General features: G+C 38.8%; 1 protein-coding gene across 1 annotated transcript in view; it reads left to right on the top strand.

Annotated features, from left to right (window-relative positions):
- Positions 1–26419, top strand: part of STK3 (serine/threonine kinase 3) — a 131734-nt gene that overhangs the window by 2036 nt on the left and 103279 nt on the right. The window contains exons 2-6 of the mRNA XM_032130089.1: positions 5057–5137; positions 5568–5696; positions 7648–7762; positions 25095–25259; positions 25684–25851. Of these exons, the coding sequence (XP_031985980.1) occupies positions 5057–5137; positions 5568–5696; positions 7648–7762; positions 25095–25259; positions 25684–25851 (658 nt within the window). The remainder of the gene's footprint in view (positions 1–5056; positions 5138–5567; positions 5697–7647; positions 7763–25094; positions 25260–25683; positions 25852–26419) is intronic.

Raw genomic sequence — 26419 nt, 5'->3', positions numbered from 1 at the left:
GAGGTAGCAAGAATTTCATATGTACACCTCAAAGCTGCATGGATGTCCTAGAATCCCAGTGTTCCCTTAGAAGTATAGGGCACTTTTTCCCCACTTCACTGTAGAGGAGCACACAATGCAATCGCCTGTTTAATTTTTTAGTACTGCCCTTCAGAAAGTAGCAGTGATGATGGCCAAACGACATTCTAGGCCATTGTGACTTGTCAATGGGGGTGCTGTCAAAATAATGCACTTTTTTTCTTTGGCTAATGTACTGCAACAATAACACAAGATTTCTAAGGGAGAGTCCTTTTCAGAATATTTTTTACTTTAAAAATAATTTAGAGTAGATGTTCTGATTTTATGCTGAACTATTTGTGCAGTAGTTGACACAGTGTTTTCTTGCATCTGAATCTCTAACTGTACTTCAGATGTGCTTTAGGCTTTTTTCTCTCACTAAAAAGGAAATTCACTCTTGAAATAGTTAAAAAAATTGCCTCTTAGTCTTGTAATATTCCTCTGTTATTGTTGTATTTTTCTGTATGCCTGTGAGATGTGAGACGTGAGAATACAGGCTGCATATGAGGGAAAAAGGTTAGAGACAGAATTTTCTCAAGTCCATAATTCTTAATTTTGCCCATCTCCTGCATGCTGCTGCCAAATGAAAGGCCGCTTAACAAGCATAGGAAGTGTTAATTAAGGTTTTCCAGTCTTTTCTTTAAACTTGAGTTTAATTTTCACTGAAAACCACAACTTTTCAGGTTTTGTGGAAAGAGGAAGGACTTGTTCTTAGAATATGAACTGTTTGTGAAAAAAGTGTATTTTCTGATGTTTCTGTCAGTTGACATGTTGGCAGTTGTCAAGTTCCTCCTGAAAATGATGGGACAAAAATGTTTGGGCTTTATTGATAGAACGCTGAATGTAAGTACACAGTACAATGGTGTAAACTGTTTTAATGTTGCTCTTACTTGTGTGAATGGTGTGAAGCAGAGTAAATGTCTCAAGGCTTCCACATGCCACCTCTACATCAGATGACTGCAGTGATTTCTCCTACTACCTTTTCTTTTAATATATCAGTATAATTGATCCCATCCATTCTTTTTAAATGTTTATATGTGCTAGTTCTTCTGCACAATAAACCACATATTCATGTTTCTTGGAGCAGCTGTCCAGTTTTTCATAACTCATGACAGTAATTGATGGCGTTCTTTATTCCAGCTTTATTTGTATTTTTGAACTTTCAGGGAACTTTTATCCCTACCTCTGTAGCACATCACCAATTTATTTTGTAAAATCTATATATAGTGACTGTAGGATACTATACTCATACTTTGTTTTCTTTCATTTTTGGGGAGGAAATCTCTTGCTCTTTCATGTTGCAGTTCAGATTTTTCTGGTCTTTATGCTGGGATTGGGTGCCTGTTACGTTTCCTAGGTTTTTCTTTTCTAGAGTTTTGCTGATGTACTCAATGACAAATAAGATTCTGGTCAGTCTAAGAATTAATGTTTTCTCCTATGAACTGGATTTATAAAAATATAATTATTTGCTAGGATGTATTTTTCTTGTTAAGAGACTAGATGGTATGCAGCAAGTCAAACCTTCTTGGAAAAAGAAAATTCTTTTGACAGATTTTTCCCAGAATTGTAGTTTAGTTAGTCCTTCTGGTTTAAGGAACAGCTTCCCATCTGGAAGACCTCTAAAATAGCTCATAATCACTACCTGATAATTTTCTAAAGAAAAAACCCCCCAACCAACAGAATTACTTTCTACCCAGGTTTTATACTGAACTACTCTGCATCTCCTTTAGACTTTCTCATATGTAGAGAGATATATATCTATATGCACAAACATATGGCACTGGTGTCCTTTGGCCAGAATAAAGCAGTGCCTGGATTTACTGATCTACTGATTTATTTGTTGTGTTTTAAATGCTTGTGTTATGAAAGTAGAGGATGAATGAGGGAGAGAGGAATGGGACACATTCTATATTTCCTATTGTTCTTGTGCCCTTTTGTCTCTTCATTTTGCCTCCTGCCCGCTCTTCACCTTCTCCCCTCCTCCCCGCCATTAAGAGCTGGTGCGCATGTCTTAGCTGTGTTTCTCTGTCCCAAGATTGTTGCTTGCTTTTAACCAACAAGATAATATTTCTAGTCTCTTGTATTCTACTTGGTGCTTTGCAGCCAGTTATACTGGTTGCCACCTTCTTCCCTGTTTCTCACAGAGTTTTCATAAATGCTTTCTTTATTGTTGCCCTTCAGGGTATATCGTGTGATGTTCTGTAGTTCAAGAGCTGAATATTCTATTTAAATATCTAGAAACAGAAATCATTAAAATGTCTGACTCATTAGGATTTTTCTATGATTCAAAGAATTGTGGTGTTGATACTATCACTTGAACACCGGACCTAGCATGTGTACTGTTACAGTGTTTGTGAAGGAGTGGGAGGTGCTTTGAACAGGGTATTTGGTGATGACATTCCCGAGGTTGACATATTTTTCTTACTGTAAATAGGTTTTGTCTTAAGCTGCCTTAGTGTTAAGTGTGATTTGGTCTCATAGCATGTTTGTCAGAATTGGATAATACGAAAATAGTTTTAAAACTACAACATGCTTATTTATTTGATCTCCTTTGCCTCTCAAGTACTCCAGATAATCTGTTATTTGACAGTGACATTGGTTTTGATCAGTTTATGGCTGTTTGTCATTGTTTCATTAACTCTTCTCAAGCACTCACAATGCCTTGGTGTTAATGGTGCTGTTGGAACCCTTTTGGTATGGTTTTTTTTTTTTTTCTTCTTCTTTCTCATTTTAGCAGGTGTTACTCTTTTGATGAGCAGGTGGAAGTGTTCTCTTTATGGGCATCTCCAGGCAGGGGTGTACTGCATGCTTTCTCTTTTCTTGCTGTTATTAAAAAGTTCAGTCCCTTTGCTTTTCTGTTTAGTACATCTTTTGTTATGCAGCTCTTTGACCGAGAGACTCAGCTAAAGGTTATGCTTTTTATTTTTCAGGGCTCTGCGTATATTATAAACATACTGTGCATGGGTTTTTTTGGTGGCAAGAAGGGGATGATTGCAGCAACTTATTCTTGAATGCTGCTTTTAAGGCTGCATATGACTTGTTCAGAGAGGAAAAAAATTTGAAACAAAGAAGCAAAATGAATGATTTATTACTTTAATACCTACCTGCAAAATATTTTTTCCTCTTTGATTTGTCTCAACACATGCTTGTTCAGTAATGAAATATTTTCTGTTTTTCTGCAAGATATTAGCTCTGTCTTTCTGCTTTCTAGTGTCTAACCAGCAGAGAGAGTGAAAAAGAAGAGTTTTGATCTTGTAGGCCAGTTTTGCAGATGTTATTTACCTGTTCTCATTTGAATTTTTGGCTTTTTTTTCTCCATGTTCATGAATTGTGCCTTTCCTTTGCTGTGAATATCTTTATTTTTCCTAAACACACAAACTTTACAGCTTCTTGACTATTTACTGTAGCAAACTGCATGGTCTTTAATTGTAGTTAATGCACCTTTCCTTACTGATTGTGGATGCTTTTTGTATTCATATAATTGCTACATCTGTGAAATAGTTCTTTGATGTATAAATGTGTGCACCCTTGTGCCTTCTCTTCACCTTGCTTCCCTTGTTTAGCATCAATCCATATGACCTGTGTGCTTTTACAATTACTTTAAATTTTTTGCTTTTACTTAGATGGTTGGCAATTACAAGTCTGTTTTGACTCAGGAGTTCCCTCACTGGTCATTCACTTTAATTTTTATTATTTTTACGTATCACAGAATTGCATCTCCTAATATGAAGGGGTTTTTTTTTTTTCAGATCACTGTTCTTCCACTGTTAAGATTTGTCATTCTTTTCTGTCCATGCCCTCCTTCCTTCCCCTTTTTTGTATTTGTTTCTAGAAAGTGTTGTGGGATAACGTCATTTCCATAAGTTCTCAATGATCTGCTGTTCTTCAAAGCTTCCTTTTTTTTTTCCCCTTTTCCTCCTCCTGCATATGGAATACATTGTCTATATTTAACACTACACCACCAGCTATTCTTCAGCTCATCTTCTGCTTTTATAGTACCCTTGGCTGTCATGTAGAGTCAACTTGTTACTTCAATCTTGCAGCAAAATTCCCTATAACTTTACAGTGAAGGATTTACATGCTGCAGCCACCCAGCCTTGCCGCAGTGTGTGTGTGGTTATATTTTCCTGTGTTATGTTCAGTGTTGGCTCTATTGCAAGCTTGCAGCCAAGTTGTGTTTTGAGAATTGCCAGGAGTCTGGGGGGCTAGATAGCTGGGAATGCTAGAGACCAGGGAAAGGCTAGGACTGCTTGTAAAGGACAACAAATGGTAGTAAAAGGAGGTTGAAAGTGCTGGAAGAAATCACAGGGTGTTACTGAGTGATTTGAGACTGTGTGAGAGAGAACTAAGGGCAAAATATGGTGGTATTAGGTAATTTGAGATTTTGTTGCCTCCTGTCCCTATGTACATTCACAAAGATGCAAGAGAAGCTGCCCCAACAGCTCTTACAGTACTCAGCTCTTGGAATTTCAGTGTTCTGCTGCTACCTGGGAAGTGCTACTATATGCTCCCAGAATCATCTTGACTTCAGAATTCTGCTTTTCATGATGTTATTCATTGGCTGATGAGTGGTACAATTTAGAAACTGAGTATTTCATGTGGGTGAAGGATTGGTTTATAATTAGAGAACAATGTGGCATCCTATAGGCAATAAGGGGCATGTGTTTGCATGCTGACTGTTTTTTGAGGGAAGGTAAACTTTCCTGTATTCTTTGTCTGTTTCTACTTTAGCAAAGGAAGTGGTTTGAAGAGTGAATTGGTCCCATGCTGCTTTGAATTTAGAAAACATTTGTGGGAAACTGATAAAGACAAAAATTATCATAACTTTATTCATCTTATATGATAGTTGATTAAAATTTTGTTGCTGCACATTAAGTATTTTATTTTCATTGGAATATAGTTTTCTTTTTAATAATTTATTCTGTCTGCTCACTTGTGTGAAAATTTGCTTGGGTTCTTTCTCCCCCAAACAAATAAATAACTTTTGTCTTTCTTTTAGCAAACTGAAAAAGCTAAGTGAAGATAGTTTAACTAAGCAGCCTGAAGAAGTCTTTGATGTTCTGGAGAAGCTTGGTGAAGGGTAAGTACAGCTATTTACAGGGGCACAGGATCAGAGGGAAACAATACGTAAAGCGTACGTTGGAATATTAAGTTACAGAGAGAATGACTGTAAATGTCATAAGGAATGCCTCTATAGACAAGCTTTACTTCTAAAGCAAATGCATGCATCAGTAATTTTCCACACTTTCCCTAATATATTTATGCATTTTTGATGTCTGTTGTTTGTTAACACAGCAAATGTACTTGCACCTGTAATGGAACTAGAAACTCTAAATCTTGACAAAGGTGCGTTCTTCAGTCTTTCCTGAGGTCCTGGTAGGATTATATTTTTGCAGCCTGAAAAACCCTCAAACTTCTGCATGAGCATATGGCTTCTGTGACTTTTTGTGCATAATGGAAATCAGGGGCAGTTTGTCTTGTTTTTTAAAAAAATTGCCTCTTATTTTTAGGTCTTATGGTAGCGTGTTTAAAGCAATACACAAAGAATCTGGACAAGTTGTAGCAATTAAACAGGTCCCCGTGGAGTCAGATCTTCAAGAAATAATTAAAGAAATCTCTATAATGCAGCAATGTGACAGGTAGGTATGACATTCCTGTTCCCATTTTAAGAGTCTATGTGAAAATGTATTTGTACTTGTGAAAATAGCTAAAATATAAGCACCAAAAACTTTTTTATGGAAAAGTAAATTGTCCAACATAGGCTTTTTAATTAAAGGAACCACTTTGTAAGCCTCCTCTTCTCCTTAGTTTGGGTTGAAGGAAGTACAAATAGTGTACGTAACAGAAACTGTTGAAAGAGTAAATACTGGCCTCTGTTTAGAATTCTCCATGCTTGCTTCACTTTGCTTGCGCTGTTAAGGCAAAAGGTTACTGTTTCCTTTAAATGTCTTAGGCTTTGTGAAATTCTGAGTTACCTGTTTCAGAAGATTGATAAAGATGTTTCTAGCAGAAAATTCATGGCTAGCAGTTAACTGCCAGAACAGTATTCTCTTGGCTGCCTTTTTCATGCAGGAACATACCTTTTAAAAAGTGAACAATCATGTAATAGTGCTGGTGGACTGTTACCTTAGACTTGTTCACAAATGCTGTATCTTACGATTGCAGGTCTTGTAGAAATGGAAGCCTTGATGCAAGGATGCAGAAATTACTTCGCATTTTCTGTCTGTTGAGTTTTGGGCTGCAACTTCAAAATCAGATTTATTAGCATTAGTCTTTAGGCAAATATGAACAGTGTTTTGAGATTGTACAGCACTTGATGTTTTGAAAAATCACCTTATCCTGATTGATAATAACACCCAGTTGTTGCTGGGAATACTAGCATACTATAAGTGTGGTAAGAGATGGTCACAAAAATCAGTGGGTTTTGTTTAAAAGTAATACAGCCTTCCTCACTTCACGAGTTTATAAGGAGCAAGATCAGTATGTCGTGCTTGTAAATGATAGACATTTAGACTAGTTAGGAGGAGACTGACCCATCTTTCCTTCTGAAAAGGCAAATTCATTTAGTGCTAATAGTTGCTTTTAAATGAAATAGGTTTTTGATAGTGTTGACCTGTCTTTTCGTAAAGATAGTATCATGTTGCAGGAGGCAACCATAACTCCTCTCTTCTTCTTCTATCAGTTGTCGATACAAAGAATGTTGCGGCCAGAAATGCTGATCCTAAAATATAGTTCTTTGCTCCAAAACAAAATGGTGTTTATTCCACCCCTCAGTGTAGGTGTTCTGATGAGAAACCACTGTCTGAAATCTCAGTATTGCACTTCCTCACTTTGTGGGAGATAGATGACAATCAAACTGTAGCCTTCTTTGTTTAAGTTCCTGCAAAACACCCCACCTCAAACTTTCAGTCTTTTATTTCCGTAAATACACCATTTAATAACTTCTGAAGGATGATCCTTTTTATGTTAACTACATCTGTTTCTGCCTTTCTTCTGCAAGTGACTCCAAGGAAGCATTATGTCAAGTGACAAACTGATGAGTAGCAAGGCAGTATGTTCTGTTCGTGACAATACTATCACTTCACATGGGACACTTTAGTATGAAAATGCATTTGCAAATCCAGAAGGCTTCCAACCAACATTAAATTCTCTTCAATATGAAAGTCTAGCTCTATGCTTGAAATAAATTGATGCTTGCAAAACTGGGAAAACATGGGCGAGTTTCCATGTTATTTTGCTCAGGAGAGAAGAAAACAAGGCAGTCTTTTTAAGAAGAGAAACATTCAAGAGAGGCCTTAGAGGAGGGAAAAACAAAGCTTTCTATCAGATGACTGATGTTTGGGAAAACTGTCTTTATTTGAAGATTGCTGAAAACTTACATACATAGTAGTGCCTTTATAATTTTATTAAGTAACCAGAATTTATTCTAACCAGGCACTGGTCAAGCTAATTACAGATTTAAAATGTATTTGGTTGCACTTGCTCTTTGGCTGTGTCAAACCGTAGTTTTTAACAACAGGTGTGCTGGTGATTTTTTTTTCCTTCTACTAAGAATTCATCTATTTACCTAACATTTTTTTTTCCATCTAGTCCTTATGTTGTCAAGTACTATGGCAGCTACTTTAAGAACACAGATCTATGGATTGTTATGGAATATTGTGGAGCTGGCTCTGTTTCAGACATAATTAGACTGCGTAATAAAACGGTGAGTTGTTTTTTTTTTTTTTAAAGTAATTTTAAGAAGTAGCACTTCTTAAAACCAACTTGTGAATTAAGATTAGAAACCTGAATAAAAGTTGGAGTTACAAGACAAGATCTTGGCTGATGCCAAGGGGCCTATCTGTGCCTTGGTTCCCAGGAAGCAAGCTCATGCAGTTGCTGACTGTCTTTGTGCATTCCTCTGTGGAATGATCACCAGCAGAAGCAAATGCATTTTGAAATACGAAGATCTTGGGAATTTCTTGGAAATTACTGCTCTGTAGAAGGCAAAACTGTGGCTTCTTTCCCCTACACCCTTCCACCTTACAGTCTTGTCAGCAGCCACTTAGTAGCTGCATAGTTTGGAAACAGGCAAAAAACTGTCTCACTCTCACTCAGTAGTTGGGGAGCATGAGAAGTAACTGGCATTACTCAAGGAATGAGAAGGGGAAAAGATGAAAATTAAGGAATGTGCAAGGAAACCAAAATGAGGGTTGTATGGAAGTGTCTTAATGGACTTATAACAGCAATAATACAATGGAAGCCTGTAGGAAGCAGGTTTTGTTAGTTCTAATTAAGAAACAGCTTCTCTGAAGAGTGTTTTTTGTAGGTGTCAAACAACCTGGAATTCCTTTGAGTCCATTGTTTTCAGTATTGGGCTGTAACGTGAGGTATTCTTTTTACCAACAAATACTCTGAGGTGACACTGCTTGCTGGGCTTCACATTTTGTAAATACTCCCTGAAATGTTCCTTGCACCTTACTTGGGAGCAGAGGGGGAAAGTAAAGGAGAGAAAAGGCCTAGAAAACAAGACATAAAGGAAAATGGAATCAGGTTTATTAGGAAGTGGAGGCGATGTCAAGACTAAAGGTAGCCCCTTTGGCAAAGGTGGCTTGTATCAGGGCTCCTGCAATGTTGAACTGATGGCTAGGGAGAAGCCAAAACCAATGTGAGATTGCTGGAGTTCTGCAATCTCCAAAATTGATGTTCTTGCAGTTGTGTATTATCCAAGGATTAGTAGCTCCAATAAGAAATGGCACAAGCTAGTTCAGAATTTAAAAAACCAAAACAAACCATAGCCCATTTAAAACAGAATTTAGAAAAAAAAGGAGCAAACTTCTTGTTTGCGCATTGACAGAAAATGCTTGATTTTTATTTTAAAAAAGGTGTACATGTGAATGTGCGTGTACTTACGTAAAATCAGTTTATCTAGTTTTTCTTACATCTATTGTAGGATATTGACATAGCAGATATATTAAAGATTTGAGGGGAAGAGATATTGGAGTCTTGGAGCAAATGCATACTTATGATCAGACAAACTACCTGTTCTACTGCTGTTTGTGGTTAAAGTCTATATGATTAAATAGCATGAATTGTATGAAACAGAATAATCACTGGATGCAGGGGCTTTGAGGTTCAGTCTGGACTGGGCGTAGACGGACGGAGACGAGAGATCTCTGAAGTCAGATCTTGGAACATGCGGTTTATTGCAAAGGGCGTGGGTGTAGGGGCACTGCTTAGAGCTGCCAGCTGCAGCTCTGAGCAGGCCCAGGAGAGCAAGAGAGTAAGTAAAGAAAGAGAGAGAGAGAGAGAGAGAGAGAGAGGAATGCGAGTGAAGAAGAAGTAGTGAGAGAGAGTGTAGTAAGAGTGTAGTAAGAGTGTCTGAAGTTCTGGTTACAATACAATAAATCATCTTCTGTACTGAATATTCTAATTGTCACTAACCAATCTAATACAAGATACAAATCCTATAGCATTTACATACAGCCTGTAAGAGTTCTTATATTACCATGGAGTGTTACATCTTAACTTCTAAAAACTACTCTTTGGACCCCTTCTGCTGAGCTAGTAGGGTCTGCTCTGACCCTTGGACCTGCCTGCAAGCAGAGGGTATTGTTCAATCAAGAGGGGATTACCTTCAGTCGGCCATACCATTGTTTTCCAGTTGTTCAGTAACTAAGATTTGGTATTACAAAAATGGCTTTCATTTCGATGTCGCCTGTAGTTTTCATATTCCCAAAATCTTTTGTCAGGCAATCATATTTATAAGGCTTTCCTGTTTCATCTTCCCCAACAACTCGATACATAGATACTGGTGATAAAGCTTTTGTAAAGGCAAGTCATGGCATGCATGGCTAGTAGAGTTCTGTAAAGGAGTTGGTAAGGATGCAATTAATGCTGGCTGGTGTAAAGTTGGTTGGATGTGCTGAAATGTTTATGGACAGACTTCCACACCAGAGGCTCTTCAAGCTAGTACAGCTGTAATTTGGAGTAAATGGGAAGTTCTTTCACAGGTGGGTAATTGTTTTAAATACAAAAAAGAGGGTGTAGGTGGTTATTTTTGGCCTACTCCATGGGTCTATGCTATCCTGTTTCAGAAAGAGGGTAGAAATACTGGTGAGAGAGGTTATGTTCCTAGTGGTTGAAACTGGGAAAGACTTGAAAGGCTTTGTGGTACTGAGAGAATCAGTACAAGTAAATGTGAAGAAATACATTTGGCTTGGTGGGGAAGGCAAAGTCTTTATATTCAGGTTCATGAGCACTTCAGCTTAACTTTTAGAAGTAGTTGAATAAGTAAAGTGGTTGTCAGAGATTACAGTGGTACCAGGGACACCGCAGAACTGTGAAAGTTAAAGGAGGTAGCAAGGGTGATCAGAAGTAAAGACTACTTCTCTAGAAGCAGATACCAAGTGCATTTGGGTATTTCTGTGATGAGAAGAGGTACCTGGAGAGAGAGACATGGTGAAAGGTGAAAGGTTTTGAAAACCATGAGTAAAGAAGAGTAAGATATATGGGTATCTCACTGTTTATTACAAAACAAGAGATCACTTGTGGTAGGTGATGCAAAGCAAAAATTTTTTCTTTGCACATGATGATGAGGGTCACTGTATAGTTATAAAAGTTCTTGTAGATGCTGAGAGTTGATTTTCAAAAGGCAGCTAAATAAGACCAGGAAAAAATGACTGTGACTGCACTCAAATGTGTAATGACTAGAGCAGGAAGTCCATGTGCTTCAGATCTCTGGGGAGGTGAAGCAGACAACTATCACAGTTTACTTGGCATGTACTTACATTCAGGCAGGCTACCAGGCTAGACAGAATTCTCATTCTGGTGTAGAATAGGGAGTGTTGTAGCGCCTGTAACAAAAAAATAAGCAAAGTAAATGTCTCAATTTCTCCCTTGCTATGCCTCTGTCTTGCAAATTTTGGAAGATTTAGGCAGAGTCTTTGGACTTGTTTGAATTCTCTAGCTCTTTGTGGAACAGTGGCCTGATCACCCAGACTGTGTGTGATGGGAAGCTTGTGACTCTTATTACTGGAATGAAGCTGCTTGAAGTACTCGAGCATTCTGTTGATGGCCTTACATTTTATTTATTTATTTATTCATTAAATGGAAATAGGAAATGGTTTTATGAGAAGAAAATAAGTATCTTCACTTGCAAACAAGGAGAGAGTTGTTCCTTATTTTGTCAGAATAGTTACTGAATACAGTCAGGCACATAGAGTTATGTGTTCTGTAACTTTCCTAAATTGTCAAATGAAGATTGTGGCTGGGCCAAGGAAAAGTTTATTTCCTGCTTCTTCATATTTAAGGAAAAGAAATTGAGAAAGTTGAAGTAAGAACCCTTTAATTCAGTGGCTATTAGGATTATCATTTGGATTTGATCTTAAAGGTCTCTTCCAACCTAAACGATTCTATGATCATTATTAAATTAAGTCATAGGAAAAGGTGGATTTCTCCTCCTGTTTGGGGAGGAAACATGAATATGTATTTGCCCTTGTTGCTCATATCTATGAATTTGTTGATCATCTTTTTCTGTTTTTGTGGTTCTCCTACTTTTTCAAAAGTTGTGTTTGTCTAGAAAGTGAACAACACTGGGCTTTGCTCTAATGGACCAAACCCAAGGGAAACAGAATTCAGAGTTAGGGTAGTTTTTAGTGACTGTTTGGAGCCTATTCATATAGAGAAGTTTTCAGCTTGATAAGAGCAGGTTTTTGTCCAAGAGGCCTAAGACACTAATTTGAAGTTAAATGGACCCCTGGAATTCTGCCTGGAGTCTTCTAGTGTGCCAGGCAGATCAGCAGCACTTCAGCAAATTGACGATGCTTGTTAGCTCATCTGGGGTGTGGTATTCATCACTCCTGGGCAACAGAGCTTAGATCTAGTTTTGTCTACTTTTCTCAGAAATTGGTTTGGGAGGTACATGTATCTTGTGCAGTCAAACTGTGGGTTGCTGCCAGGAAGGGCAGTTCTGCTGTTGTCCTCCAACCTGAATGATTTGTTCCTCCTGCCTTTTCTGTGCCTCAGATGCAGTGATTGTCTGTGGCTGTAGGGTGATCTTTGATAAGCTTGATGATATGATGGGGGAACTTCCTCTCTAGTCTGTCCTCCCCACCCCCTCATGAGCTAACTCTGGACTTATTATGGCAGCACAGTGGCTTGATCTGATGCAAGAGAGGCATTAGGAATGAGCAGTGCGGAAAGGGAAGGAAGAGAAGGTATGAGACTGACTTTCAGTGTCAATAGAATGAGGTAATTACAGTGTGAAGCAACACTCTAAGCCTTACTGGCTGCTCTTAACATAAGGGAGAATATTTACGCATAACCAACCTTGTCTCTCTAATGGTAATTAAGAATGCACTTGCTCATCCACTGATCATGATTAACTGAGTCATTCTAATCCTGACTCTTTGGGGACCAAGTTCAGTTGGCTGAAATATACCAGGTAGTGGCTATGTTGTAGGTTTATGAGACAAACCTGTCTTATTTGGGTCAGTATTGTAAGTGACAAGTGTAGGATTGGAGAGCTGCGCAGGTAGTGTGCAGTTGGGTCCAGAGATTCTGCATTTTGTATCTAAAATTACTTCCTTTACATGCCAGTTTATCAGTTATGTATATAGTGCTTCATGTACTCTTAATGATTAGCTTCTGCCACAATTTCTTAGCTAAGTAATATTTTCATGTCTTTAAGCTCCACTAATTCAAGTGAATAGTGTATCCAAGTCTCTGGATGTTGTATTTAAATGTCTTACTGGATTCGCTTTCTCTGTATGTTACCATGGGGATCCAGGGTAAATCTTTTGTTATCCAGGCTAAAGGCATTTTGCTCGTAAAGATGTTTTGCGGATTTAAGCAGTCATGTTTCTCAGTAATTTCACAGTTAAAATAGTCTCGATTTGTAGGTCTTTGCTGCACTAAAGTACATGTGATTATCAGCTGTAAAGTGGCTATCTAGGACCAAGTACCTCTTTTATTTTTTGTTTAAGTAGTGTCTATTGCAGTATAACTTCCTCAGTTGAGCCCACATGGAGTAATTAATAGCCAGGCTGTCCATACACAAAGATTGAAATTCCTTCTATGCTGGCTCACTTGCTTATCTGATCTTGGTGACCATGGACGAGTCCATCCTGGATGTGCTGCTGACCATGTTCTGTCAGTGGGCCTTCCAGGTGGTGAATTGACTCAATGGGCTAATCAGCTGTGTTATTATTCAGAAGACTGATCTTTAGGCCAACATTTTTAAATTACTTTTCTCTGCAGCCAGGCTGAGGAAAAGGAGGAAAGAACTCGATCACAAACGTCCTGGTTGCCTTATTCTGTGTTTAGCCTTACAAAGCAGGGTAGCTTATACTAGCTTCTGCAATGTAACACAGAGATTACTCAGTGCTTGTCTAATAGAATCCTTACCGTGGTTCTGAGTGATTGACCGTTACATAAATACTGGGAATTATTTTTCCTTAGTTCTTTAGGGTAGCATTTTAAGTTCCTTAAAAAATGGGTTGTACTGTCTGACTCTCAGGATGATAGACCTTTCTTTCAGCCTTTCATTAAACTGTATTCATCTGCTTGGAAATTTGCTCTTGAAAATTACTGTTCTTCCCTGAGTTGAAAAAACTTTATGTGCCAGAAATAAGACGTGTGTTATGTGTTGGCTAATTTTTATTAAAGCAAAGGAAGCTTGAGCTACACTGGTATTCACCCATTTCCAAAATAACTATGTATATATTACATGCAAATACAGTGGGGAAGTTTCAAAATGAAGATTGGCTATGCAGCATCCTCTGGTAAATGTGCTTTGGGATACACTTACTGTCCTCTCTTCCCCCTTTTTCTACAGTGTTAGCAGATCATGCTCACTCAGTGAGGAATAATATGCTATTAAATTATACATCCTCTGAAGTCCGGTGTTTATTTATAAAATACTATAACAATTGCTCTGAAGACAGAATTATCTCTTCCCAAACTTTATCTGACCTTCCTCTTTTCATTAAAAGAAATACTGTTGTTAACTAGTGACATGAACATCTTCAAGTCACTTCTAGGGAGAATTAGCTTCCTGGATAATTTCTATAGTTTCCTTACTTAGATTACCCAATGCAGGTGCATAAAATATTGGAGTTCTTTTTGTGGGCAGTTTTAAGTTGCTCAGACAATAAAATGACCATGTAAACACAGAATATAAAGAAATTTACAATAAAATCTTGCAATAAAATGTAGCTGTTTAAATGAATGTTTAATCAGGTCAGTCATCTATTGGTACCCTGTATACAGCTTGTATTGCAAAACACAGAAAATCTTATTCCTGTTGTAATAAAGGGTGGAAGTTTAGCCTTATTGCCTTCTCACACTGCTCTTTCCCCTCAAAAGAACTCCATCATTGTTTGCCTTGGAGAGCCAGAAATATCAGCTGAATTTTTAATGTATTTCCAGTTTGAGTCAAACTCTCTGCATATAAAGTTATCATCTGGGCAATAAAATTTGTCTCCATTCAAGGAATTAAGCCAAGTTTCATTATGGTCTTCCACATATATTTTAGTTTACAATAAAAGAATCTTTATAAATTTTAGATGGGTTTATTGCTATATATTATTGTGGTGAGGAAGTGGAGGAAATGTAGAAAAACTGCAGGTGAAAGGTTACTCTTTTGAATTTGGATGTTTATTTTAGAGGTGGTAAGGAAGGAGGTGAACAGTGTGCCACTAATTTGGAATAAGTGATAATTTTAATTTGAAAGGGACCTCTGGAAGTCAGCTAGGTGAATCTACTCTTCCAAGGAAGGAAGTCCAGTTAGTGTTTAGGACCTTGTTCAGATCAGTGTTAACAATCTGAAAGGTGAGAGACTCAACAGTCACTTTCTCCAGCTCTGTGAACTTAGTTATTCTTGTATATTCAGTGAGGATTGTTTTGGTTTGTTCTAGCCCCTCTAGTCCAGTTCTAGCTGGACTCTCCAATTTGTCAGCCTATCTTTTGTAGCAGCCTGGAACTGGGCACAGTGTTCCAGATTTGGCTTCACAAGTGCTAAATAAAGGGGAATATTTACTTGACCTGACTGTGCTTTCCTAATGAAGGCCAGTGTATGGTTAGGGTGTATTGCTGATGTTGCTGACTGATGTTCAGCTTGTCTTCTGGAGCCACCCAGAACCTTTCCTGCAGGAGTGCTCACTGCCACATTGATTGTCAGTCCATACTGGTCATGACATGAGGTTCTCCTCTCCTGGTGTGGGACTCTGTTGACTTTGTTGAGCTACTAGATTTGTTGTCAGGCTAATTCTTCGAGCTTGTTGAGATCCCTCTACATGGCAGCCCTGCCCTGTCTTTTAGTGTATTGACTGTTTCCACCCTGTTTCATGTCATCCACAAACCATGATGGGGTGTGTTCTTGCTCTTTGTTCAGGTTGTTGATCAAGATGTTGGGAGTATTCACCCTATGATCAGTCTCTGAGAACATTGCTTCTGTCTGGCTCTTGGTTACATTATGAACCACTGCTGAGCCTGGCAGTCCAGCTGGTTGTTCTTCTACATCTTCTCCATGATTCCCCAGGTTTAGCTAAAAATATCTTTTGAAGACTGCCAACAGCCTTTGTAAAGTCAAACAAAATGACATCCTCGTCTTTCTCTTCATCCTCATAGGAAGGTGACCAGGTTAAATTGGCATGATTTCCTTCTGGTCAGCTTATGCTGCCTGTTTCCAGTCACCTTTTTATCTTTTGTGTGTCTAAAAATTAGGTTCTCTGTGGATTCACCCCATAATATCCTGGGGCCTGAAGATGAGCTGATCAGCATGTGGTTCCTCTTGCCCATTTTGAAGATGACACCCTGATTGCTGTAACCTTTTAAAGTTGATGAATAGTCGTCTTGAGTTGACATTAGCCAGCTCCTTGGCACCTTTGGATGTGTTTTATCTGCTCCCATGGACTTGTATTTGTCCAATTTACAGGAGTAATTCCTAACTTGTCCCGTTTTCCTACTAGGCAGAGACAACTGAGATCCAGAGAAACCCTACTAAAGGCTGATGCAAGGAACATGGTTGGGAGATTTCTGCATGGTTTGTCAATAGATTGAGCACTCAACACAAAATCTTTCTTACGTTTCCTTTCCCCTTTTTCTCTGCATATAGACCAATTGTAGACAATCTTCTTGCTGTTCTGTTTCACTGTCCAGATTCAAGTCTGCCCTATTTTTGGCCTTTGTAATTCAACTCCTTTATATCCACGCAGTGCTCATTTATTTATCATTAGTAGTCTGTTCCTGCTCTTTGTATGCCATGTTTTTTGCACTTTAGCTCGGTTAGGAGTTCTTAGTTCATTCAAGATGGGTTCCTGCTGTGTTTACTTACCTTGCACGTCAGGAAGGACTGTTTTCATACTTTGAGGAGGTTGCCCTTTATGCTCAGCCAGCTCTTTGTTCACTTGTAAGATTGTCCAAGGTCTCTCTTGGTGATGCTGTCAGAACCAGTGGGGATGTTATGAACAGGCGTGTAGTGTGTGAGCCAAGTGATCTATTTGCAGATGTGCTCTATTGCAATGGTGAGGTTGGTTTTAAACAGTGACAAGTTGGATAAGTGCTTCCTGTCAGAAAGGCATACAGTTGTATTGTTTTAGCAGACCTGTGGTAAGGGCTTCCAGGGAAGTTCTTGACTTTATTCACAGTTCTTAACCTTATTCTTGTCAGAAGAGGACTTTGAAAAACCAAACTGACTACATTGGTGCTGATCACCGCTGTGTGTAGACATGTCAATGTATGTGCTGCTGAATCATAGTTAAAATCTGCACTTACTACAGTGCTAAAGAGGTTCTGTACTTTTCTGCATTGCTTCTAAGGTTGTGCTCAACATTTGGTTCAGTACTTCATAGATATCTTACAGGAAGCTGGAGCATGGTAATGAAGGGCTGAGGAGTCTGACTTCCATATTCTGATCAGTTTTTGATCTCCCTGTGCCTATGTATTAATGTTAGCTAATGTTAAGCATGGGAGACACCTGAGATTTCCCAAAATCGTTTTTCGTATGAGCCACTAGATATGTTTTAGATAATTTTGTGTTGCTGCTAGGCTATAGTAATTTTCAAACTACAGATAGAAGAAATGTGTTAGCACTATCTTTAATTATCCAGTACAAAAATGCTAATTTAAGGAAGAGAGAAGATATGGTCTCTTGCATATTATATTCAAGAAATATTATGAAAGTTATGTTACTGGGATTATGTAGTGAAAAACAAATCTTAAAAAATACCAACACTGATCGTCAGCTATACAGTGAATATTTGTTGTTATGTTTATTGCAACATATTTTCTGTATTATTTTATGTGCAGCATGACTTGGGCTCAGTAATAACAACTCTTGCCGCCTCTCTTATGATCTTATGCCTAAGTTGTTATACTCTAGTAGCACTGGTAATTCTCTTATGGTAGTGAGTTCTTACTCTGTCCATTACTGTAATGTTGAAGTGTCTCCTTAGTTATAGGATTAAGTAGAGATTATCTGAAAGTCTTAGACCAAACCTTCTTTTCATAAGTAATGTCATGATTTGGTACTTTACTCCAAGACAGAGGCTGTGATTTTGTTTGAAGAGCACTGTCTTCACACATAGCCTACAGATCTGCTTTAAAAAAGAAGTCTGAAGTGTAGTTGCCCTGAAAGGGACGCTCAAGGAAAGCGATTTCAGGACCGTGTAGTTTGTAACAGGTAGTGGGAACTAGAATCTAAGATTGGCTTCAGGCTAGAACTGTATCTGTAACAAATCTTTTTCTCTCTGAAGATTTCTGCCTTAATTCCCAAGTTAGATGTCAAGTATTACAAATGGCAAGGGTATTGTGGTAACTGTCATTCTTCTCGCCTCCTTATTTGCCCATCTCTCCTGCACCTCGGGTTTTTTGTTAGTCCAGCCTTGTTTTCATGTAAATGAAGAATAGGAGAGGTGTGAGATTCTGATAGGATGTAATGTTTGAGCTTCATAGCTTCTGGTGGAAGAATGGCTCCTTTATTTGTCATGAGAGTGGACCTACCCGATGTGCTCAACCTAATCAGAGTGTTTAGATGCAGTAATCTGATACTTCCTGAAAGCATCAGACTTAATGTGCATGTATTAGTGTAAAAAGAGCAGCTGGGAATGGACTTAAGCAGTTAAAACAATTCAGCTGACCCAGACCCCTTTAGAGGGGCCTCAGGAAGGAGAATGACTGCGCAGAGAACCTGTAGATGAGTTGTCCCAACAGCTGCATGGGTTAGGTAGTGTGTGATGAACTTGAATGTACCTCTCAGTCCCCCTTGTGTGTGGCATTCATAGTCAGCTAGATATAAATATGTGAATTAGCTGGTCTCCTAATAGATGTGGAACACTGGAATTTGATGCTTTGCTCCAGATTTTGATTTTAAAGATTGGCTTTGTGTCTAATGTATTTTATGTAGGCTGTAGAGTTGTTCACCTTTATTATTCACATTCTTTTTGATATATAATCTGCATGTGGTTTTGATGGTGAAGCATTAGAAACTGCTCTATGGCTGAATCATATTTAGAGGGTAGCACCAACCCATCAAAGGGACAGCATACAGGATTAGAACTAGCCAAAGATACCAAACCGATTAGTGTTCCACAAGGTTTAAGTGAGGATCTTGACACGAATGGAAATCAGAAACAAAGCAGAAAGATGATGACTGTGAAATTATACTAAGGTGCAAGGTATAGAGCTGTGCTGATGAAAGAAGGATGGCATGCGTTTAAAAGCTCAGAATAAAGTAGACCAACTCTTCTACAGGAAAGATACTGCCCATACAGATTGATCAGCAATAGTATAGTGTAAGAACCATACATCTAGATCAGATTAGCACCACTGACTGGAACATAATTTTATATTAATACGAATTAGTTTTGTTTCTTTTAATGGTTCTGTGTCGTGATTTTCAATGGCATTGCTTGTATGTCAATATCCAGCTACCTCTAGAACCAGAGAGTACTGGCCATTGAGTAGATGGCAAGTTGTGTGCTGTGACAAAGCATGTAATGGTCTGGTTCTGTACTTAGCTGTTCGTATGTTGAAAGTCACTTGTAGGGACACACACACTATACTACCTACATAGTGACTTTTCACCATGCTTATGAAGACAGATTATGATTTAGAGTAAAGAAGGGAGGATACATAATTAGGAAGCATTTTTGATGTGGATTTTAGGAGTTTATTTGTGGTTTTGTGAATAAATGAGTAGTTGTAGGAGCTTTGGATCTGTTTTTATGCACTTTGGTCCCTTGTTGCTTCCAACAATTGGTAGGCTAAAAAATGTGTCTGCCTGCATTTTTTTTCCCCAAATTCCATCAGGTTTGCATTAGTTTACATGTCAGCTAGCCTCTATGATGTAAAGACGAACTATATGTTATTTTTTGTCACGTTTAAAAGAAAATTTCAATATTTCCCAACAAAATAGTTTTTTTCCTATCTGGTAAATATGAAGACATAAGGTGTTGATGCATTTAGGTAATCTGTATTCAGGAATATGTCTGTATGTCCTTTTTATGCAAGTTTAGAATGATGGAATACATTGTAAAATCCAGATGGGGTTAACTGCTATGCTCATCACAGGGAGAAAACCAGAACAGAACAGAAAACAATATTTCAGTTAGAAGCGTCCTACAGTGGTTATCTGGTCCTACTGCCTGATCAGTTCAGGGCTGACCAAAAGCACGTTATTAAGGGCTTTGTCCAAATGCCTTTTACACAGTGACAGGCTTGGGGCGTCCACCACCTGTAGGAAGCCTGTTCCAGTGTTTGACCACTCTCAATAAAGAAATGCTTCCTAATGTCCAGTTTACACCTCCCCTGGTGCAGCTTTGAACCATTCCCACATGTCCTATCCCTGAATACCAGAGGGAAGAGCTCAGCATATCCCTCTCCTTGTCCCCTCCTCAGGAAGCTGTAGAGATCTGTGAGGTCACCCCTCAGCCTCCTTTTCTCCAAATAAAGCAAGTCCAAAGTCCTCAGTCCCTTCAAACAGGACACTGCCTCCAGCCCTTTCACCACCTTTGCTGTCCTCCTCTGGACACGTTCACATCCTTTGCCCTCATTCTTCAGCTGAGGGGCCCGGAGCAGCACCCAGAGCTCAAGGTGAGGCCGCACCAAGGCTGTACAGAGGGACAGTCACCTCTGTGACCGGCTGGTGATGCTGAGTTTGATGCACCCCAGGAAGGGGTTTGTCCTCTGGGCTGTCAGGGCACACTGCTGACTCCTACTGAGCCTGCTGCTGACCAGCACACCCAGATCCCTTCCTGCAGGGCTGCTCCCAAGCCATTTCTCTCCCGGTTTATGCTTGTCCCTGTATCTCTCCATTCCAGGCATAGAATCTGTCATTCAGGCTTGTTCAGTTTCATGCTGTTAATCATTGCCCAGTGCTCCATTCTCTCCAAATCCCTCTGCAAGGCTTTTTGTTCAAACAGCATCTCCCACTTTGGTATCCTCGGAGAACTTTGCTAATGGTGCATTCAATTCCTGCATCCAGATCATTGATAAAAATAGTAAATAGAACTGGCCCTAGAATTGTGGGTATGTCACTCGTGACAGGTCACCAGCCACATGTAGCCCCATTCACTACAACCCTTTGAGCCCTGCCCTTCAGCCTCCAGATCACTGTGTATATGGTCATCTGGCAGAAGAATGCTGTGAGTAACAGTATCATAAGCCTTACTTAAGTAAAATCTAGTATCCACCACTTACTTTTCATTCACTGCGTTATCATAGAAGGGTATCAAATTAAACAGGACTTTCCCTCTATGAACCCATGTTGACAGTGTTTGGTGATTTCATTGTTCTTTCAAAGCCTTGCAGTAGTACCTAGTGTGATGTTTTCCATTAGTTTTGCAGAAACTGAGATTAGACTAACAGATATGTTGATTCCTGGGTCTTCCTTCATGCCCTTTTTGTAAATTGGAATAACCCTGCCTGGCTTTCAGTCAGCACGGACCTCAGCCACTAATTTTTCAAGAACTAAAGCTAGTGATTTTACCTCCTTAGGAACACGTATCTGCTTTTTGTTCAGACAGTTCAGACATACTTGCAGTTTAAGACATGACTTAGTTATTCCTTAGTAAGTTATATTTTTTTATATATATATATATAAATAATATATTAAGATATATTTTGGAATTTTTTTATTTTGGGGTGATATTCAAACTTTAAATGTAGACAAGTCAGCTAAAACAAACCACCCCATGATTTATTCAAATTGGTGTAAAATGCACCTAATTTTGTTGTATGGAGTTGTAAATTATACTAGTACAGAATCATTGAATGGTTGATGTTGGAAAGGACCTCTGGAGGTCATCTGGCCCAACCAGCCTGCTAAAGAAGGGCCGTCTCGAGTTGGCTGCACAGGGCCATGTCTGCATGGTCTCCAAGGAGGGAGACTCCACAATCTCCCTGGGTAACCTGTTCCAGTGCTTAGTCATGCTCACACTAAAAAGTTTCCTGCTGTTCAGAGGGAACCTCCTGTGTTTCAGAATGTGCCCATTGCCTGTGCTCCTGTCACTGGGCACCGCTGAAAAGAGCCTGACTTCATCTTCTTTGCACCTTCCCTTCAGTTATTTGCATACATTAAAAAAATTCCCCGTGAGCTTTATCTTCTCCAGGCTGAACAGTCCCAGCTCTCTCGGCCTGTCCTGATCGGAGAGATGTTCCAGTCCCTTGATCATCTTTGTGGTCCTTTGTTGAACTCTCTCTGGTGTGTCCATGTCTCTTGTACTGAGGAGCCCAGAAGTGGACCCAGCACTCCAGGTGTGGCCTCTGCAATGTGGAGCAGAAGGGAAGGATCATTCACCTCCCTGCACCTCCTGGCAACTTTGTCTAATGCAGCCAGAATACCATTTGCTTTTTGGCAGGCAGTGTACAAAATACTTAAATACCATGAACGTGTCCAAAAACATCTGCACAAGATGGTTCTGGTCTACAGGAACAACATAAGTGGAACTTTTTTTACAATGCTTAGTGCATCCAGTAAGGGAAGAAACGGTGTATGTATGGCTCAGCTGCTATACTGCATAGTTCCATAATGTTTCTGGGTTTAGAAGTATTCATGTGGAGAACATCGTATTTATGTGCTTTCACTTTTATGCATAGATGCTATGTGTTCTGAAAAAAGTTCAAATTGCACAAAAATAATGAAATTAATGATTTTGAAATACTTTCTAAAATACTTTTTTTTGTAGTCATTGCATAATAAAGTTCAATATGGCAGTGCATTATTTTCTGAAAAGGTAATTTTGTCTAGGGAAGGTGAGTGCACTTTCTTGGCTTCTTGAGTAAGGCTGGAAATTCATTGCATGCTTCTAAATATTATTAGGTATTAAAGCCCAACATTTTGTCTCAGTATTATTGTGCACATACTTGGCCATGTTTAGCAATAGTATAAGCAGGAGTAATTTTAGTTGACTGCATCATGTTATATAGATGATGGTTATATGGAGCACAAGTGGATGAATCTAGGATGTCTGGAGTTGGGATTGATATGTCTTGGAACTGCGTGTATCTGTTCTCCCTTCTTTTGTTCTGTGCTTCCCTGTAACTGCTGTTCGTGATAAACATGACTCATGCCCGTTGCCTACTTAGAGGTGATGCTCACTTCTCTGGGCTTTTCTGACCACTCTGTGTATTTGGATGTGTAAATGCTTGGTTCTTCTGTAACATTTAGCTGTGCTAGAGCTTTGCTTTGCTGAGGGTCCCCAGATAGGGCATCAGGCTGCAATACTCCAGAACTCTCTTCTGGTTTGCTGGATTCTTGCTCCATAGCTTCTGTGCTAGCTTTTGGTTCCAGTATTCTCTTAAGCTCTCCTTTTGAGAGCCAGATTTTGCCATGCAGCTACAAAACCACTTCTCCATCTAGAGCTGATGATCCAAAGGTCTCCGTGTGGGTAATTTTTCAAGAACTAAGGTAGGGATTTACCTCCTTAGGAAACACAACATATTGAAGAGAGACCTCTGCTGTGTCCTCTAAGCACCATTTTTCATAATACTTGTTTCTAGATGAAAGTGGGCAGTAAGTCGTATGCTCGTCTTGCTACACATTTGTCAGTGCTCGGGATCATTTTCTGTTGCATGTTCAGGATTAACTGCATGGAAGTCTTTGGAGATTCAGGACATTGTATTGTTTTGGATATTGAGTGGATTTGGCAAAACTTGGGCAGAAAGTGTTAAACTCAGCAGGTCTTAAACCATTCATGATACAGTGTTTGTTAATAGCCAGAGTTTAAATTGCCTGTGTGAGTCTGCAGATAATCTGTTTTAGTGATTCACCATAGAATTTTTAGCTCACATAATGAGGATTGTCTCTTTCTCCAAATATCATTTCGACCATACTTCAGTTTATCTTACAGTTGATTTAATGTCCCTTCTTGCTTGACTCCAGATCAGGTAGACTCCATGGCACAATGCCAGGAAAGTTGTCTTATTTGAACAGGGTTTGCAGTTCTTCTGAAATACAGTCCTTTGAAGCAGCACAGCAGTCAGCATAAAGTAGCACAAATAAAGGCTTTGAGCAGTGTGCTGCTAAATAAAAACACTTAAAGATCTCAGAGATAAATGGTGGGCATGGAATGCATAATGCACAGCAGAGGCGGTAACTGCTTGGCTTGGAGCTAATACCACCATCAGTTTCATCCTCTGCTTGCATAGGAAAAGGTCTATAAAATCTCTGGAACTCTTCCGGTGTATCAACACATGCAGTTTTTTGAAAGCAATGCCAATCTGAGCAGCAGCTACTTAGCTTTGTCCTTCTTCACTATGCCATGAGTTGAATCCAGGAGCTGTTTTGTTGGAAAAATAATTTGGCAGAAAGGTTTGTTTTTAACTAGGGTTTGTTAACAGTTGTTCAGTGGAAGGGCTGACACAGAGTGTGAATTACTGCTGTAGGTTGCAGGGAAAGGAGGACTGGAGCTTGGCACTGCTGTTTAAATAAATGTACGTGTAACTCTGCTCTTGGGCTCCACACCCAGGTTTTATGAGATTGGATAGAAGCTGCAATGGGGAAGTGGTTCTGTTTGTTAAATAAATAAAACTTGCTGTGAGCAGCTCAAGTGCAGATAATCTTGCTGACTAATAATATTTTTTCCTTGTTGTTGATTTGCTCTTTTGGCTTAGAGTGATCGTGAGTGGGTTTTTTGTTTCTTACAGGCTTTTGGTGGTGGTTGTTTTTTGGAGGGAGGTGTGGATGTCTACCAATTTCAGAACTGAAACTGGAAGGAATTGCCATTGCTTAATTTAATTTCTGTGTAGGATTGGAAAAGTAGAGAAAGGGGGAAAATGCAACCCAGCATTGCAGCCAAATTAGAGTGTTCATCTTCAGTTTTGCCATTTCTTGCATTTCTAAGAATGTGTCAAGTTCATTTGTTTAGTTCTTATATTAAAGCATCAGTGTCCTGTAATTAACTGGCATTTCAGTTGTATGGATAATTTCTTTGTATTTCCTTGAGAAATTGCATCACATGGAATGAATTATATGTGTGTGCTTTTGCTTTTATATGAGAACAAATGCTGATGAAAATCTGAGTTCTCAAGGGGGTCTGGTATGTGAAAAAGAGACTCTTGCTGTTTCTCTGATAACACTTGTTCAGGAGCTTGAGTGTTCCTATTGTGTTGATAGAAAGCAATGAGGATAAACAGCTGCTAACTGATGACTTACTTAAGAGTCTGTGTTGTTTATGAAGCAAATAAAAGAAAATATGTCTCAGTTTTTTTACTGTGTTGTGTTTTCTTTGGTAATGAAATGTTTGTCAGCTTGTTGCCAGTTGACTTGCACTTACTGTATAATTTGTGATGGTGTATGACTCTGCAGTATATTAGAGTTAAGAGAAGCATTTTGGCCTACCGAGTCTATACCATATTTTTTTTCTTTATAGTTGGCATTAAATAATTGATTTTTTATTCATTTTTTTAACTTCAGTTTTAAAGTTTTTCTGGTCTGCTAAAAAAAAATCAAACATTGTGCTCTTTATAATAATCACTATGAAATGATCATGTTTTAAATAGGTCAAATATATGGACTGTATGTGTATACCTGAAAATGGTTTTATGTTTTTTTGCAGCTAACAGAAGATGAAATTGCAACTATTTTGAAATCTACTCTTAAAGGACTTGAATACTTGCACTTTATGAGGAAAATACATAGAGATATAAAAGCTGGAAACATCCTTCTTAACACCGAGGGACATGCAAAATTAGCTGATTTTGGTGTGGCTGGCCAGTTAACAGTAAGTAACTGTGGAAAGATCATTTAAAAATGCTTTAGTGCTCCTAGCCTTGTTCTTTCACGTTTGTCTTCTGCCTTGAATTTTATGTCTGAGAGGTGTCACTGTCACTAGTGGTAGTGGCAGAACTAGCATTCTTTATCACAATGAGTATTTAATGTAGTGCAGGGCTATTTAGTTTTTAGTTGTTTGTTTTTATAACCCAGTGTATCAAGTGCCTGATAATCCCACTTTAAATTTTAGTTAGAGGCTTACGATTATTGTCACCAGTTTGGCCTCTGTAGGCTCATGGGCTGAATCTGTTTGGTCTTAATTGGAAGTCACTACCATTTGATCTTTGGGTGGATAATTTAAAATATAGAATTGGTATAAAAATAATCTGAAAATAAGCATCTCTGGTTTAATTGCATAAACAATATAATTACAGGATACAATGGCAAAACGTAATACTGTTATAGGAACTCCGTTTTGGATGGCTCCTGAAGTCATACAAGAGATTGGCTATAACTGTGTGGCAGACATCTGGTCCCTTGGTATCACTTCAATAGAAATGGCTGAAGGAAAGCCTCCATATGCTGATATTCACCCAATGAGGGTAAGTGAATGGTGGTATTTTTTGTTTGTTATATTAAAAACAAAAAAATCCTCAAGCCCACTGATCATTCAAAACCCCTTAATACTGGAATCATAAAGCTGTATGGTTTTGAATAGAGATTTTAATACTAACAATTTTTACTTTCCGCATTGCTTCCTATTGACTCCAGTTTGCCTGTGTTTTAAGACGTTTCTGTAAGGTTCCAGAATGCCTTTATCTCCACTTGAGAGGGAGCTACAGCAATAAGCTCTGAATTGGCTTTGGGGTAATATATCGAATCTGTTCTGTACTGTACCTGCACTTGGAGACTTCCATCACCAAGAGTCTGTCCTCTTTTGAAAGGCAGTTTTGAAATAAAGGTGACCTAAAGAAGAATTCAGAACTGTCCTATGGGAGCAGTGCTAATATTAGTAACACCTGACAGCTTTTATTTATTATGGCTCCTAAGGTCTTTTACTGAATTAGTTTACTTTTTGCAAAATAAAATGTAAATAGAATTAGTTGCTTTATGAGGAGTAGCAGTTACAAAGGAGTTACCTGGAGAAGTTCATGGGGAGCAATGTTTACC

The sequence above is a fragment of the Corvus moneduloides genome, chromosome 1 (assembly GCF_009650955.1).
Source record: "Corvus moneduloides isolate bCorMon1 chromosome 1, bCorMon1.pri, whole genome shotgun sequence".
In the NCBI taxonomy this organism is placed as follows: domain Eukaryota; kingdom Metazoa; phylum Chordata; class Aves; order Passeriformes; family Corvidae; genus Corvus; species Corvus moneduloides.
The sequence above is the reverse complement of the archived record's forward strand: the minus strand, read 5'-3'. Positions and strand labels throughout refer to the sequence as shown.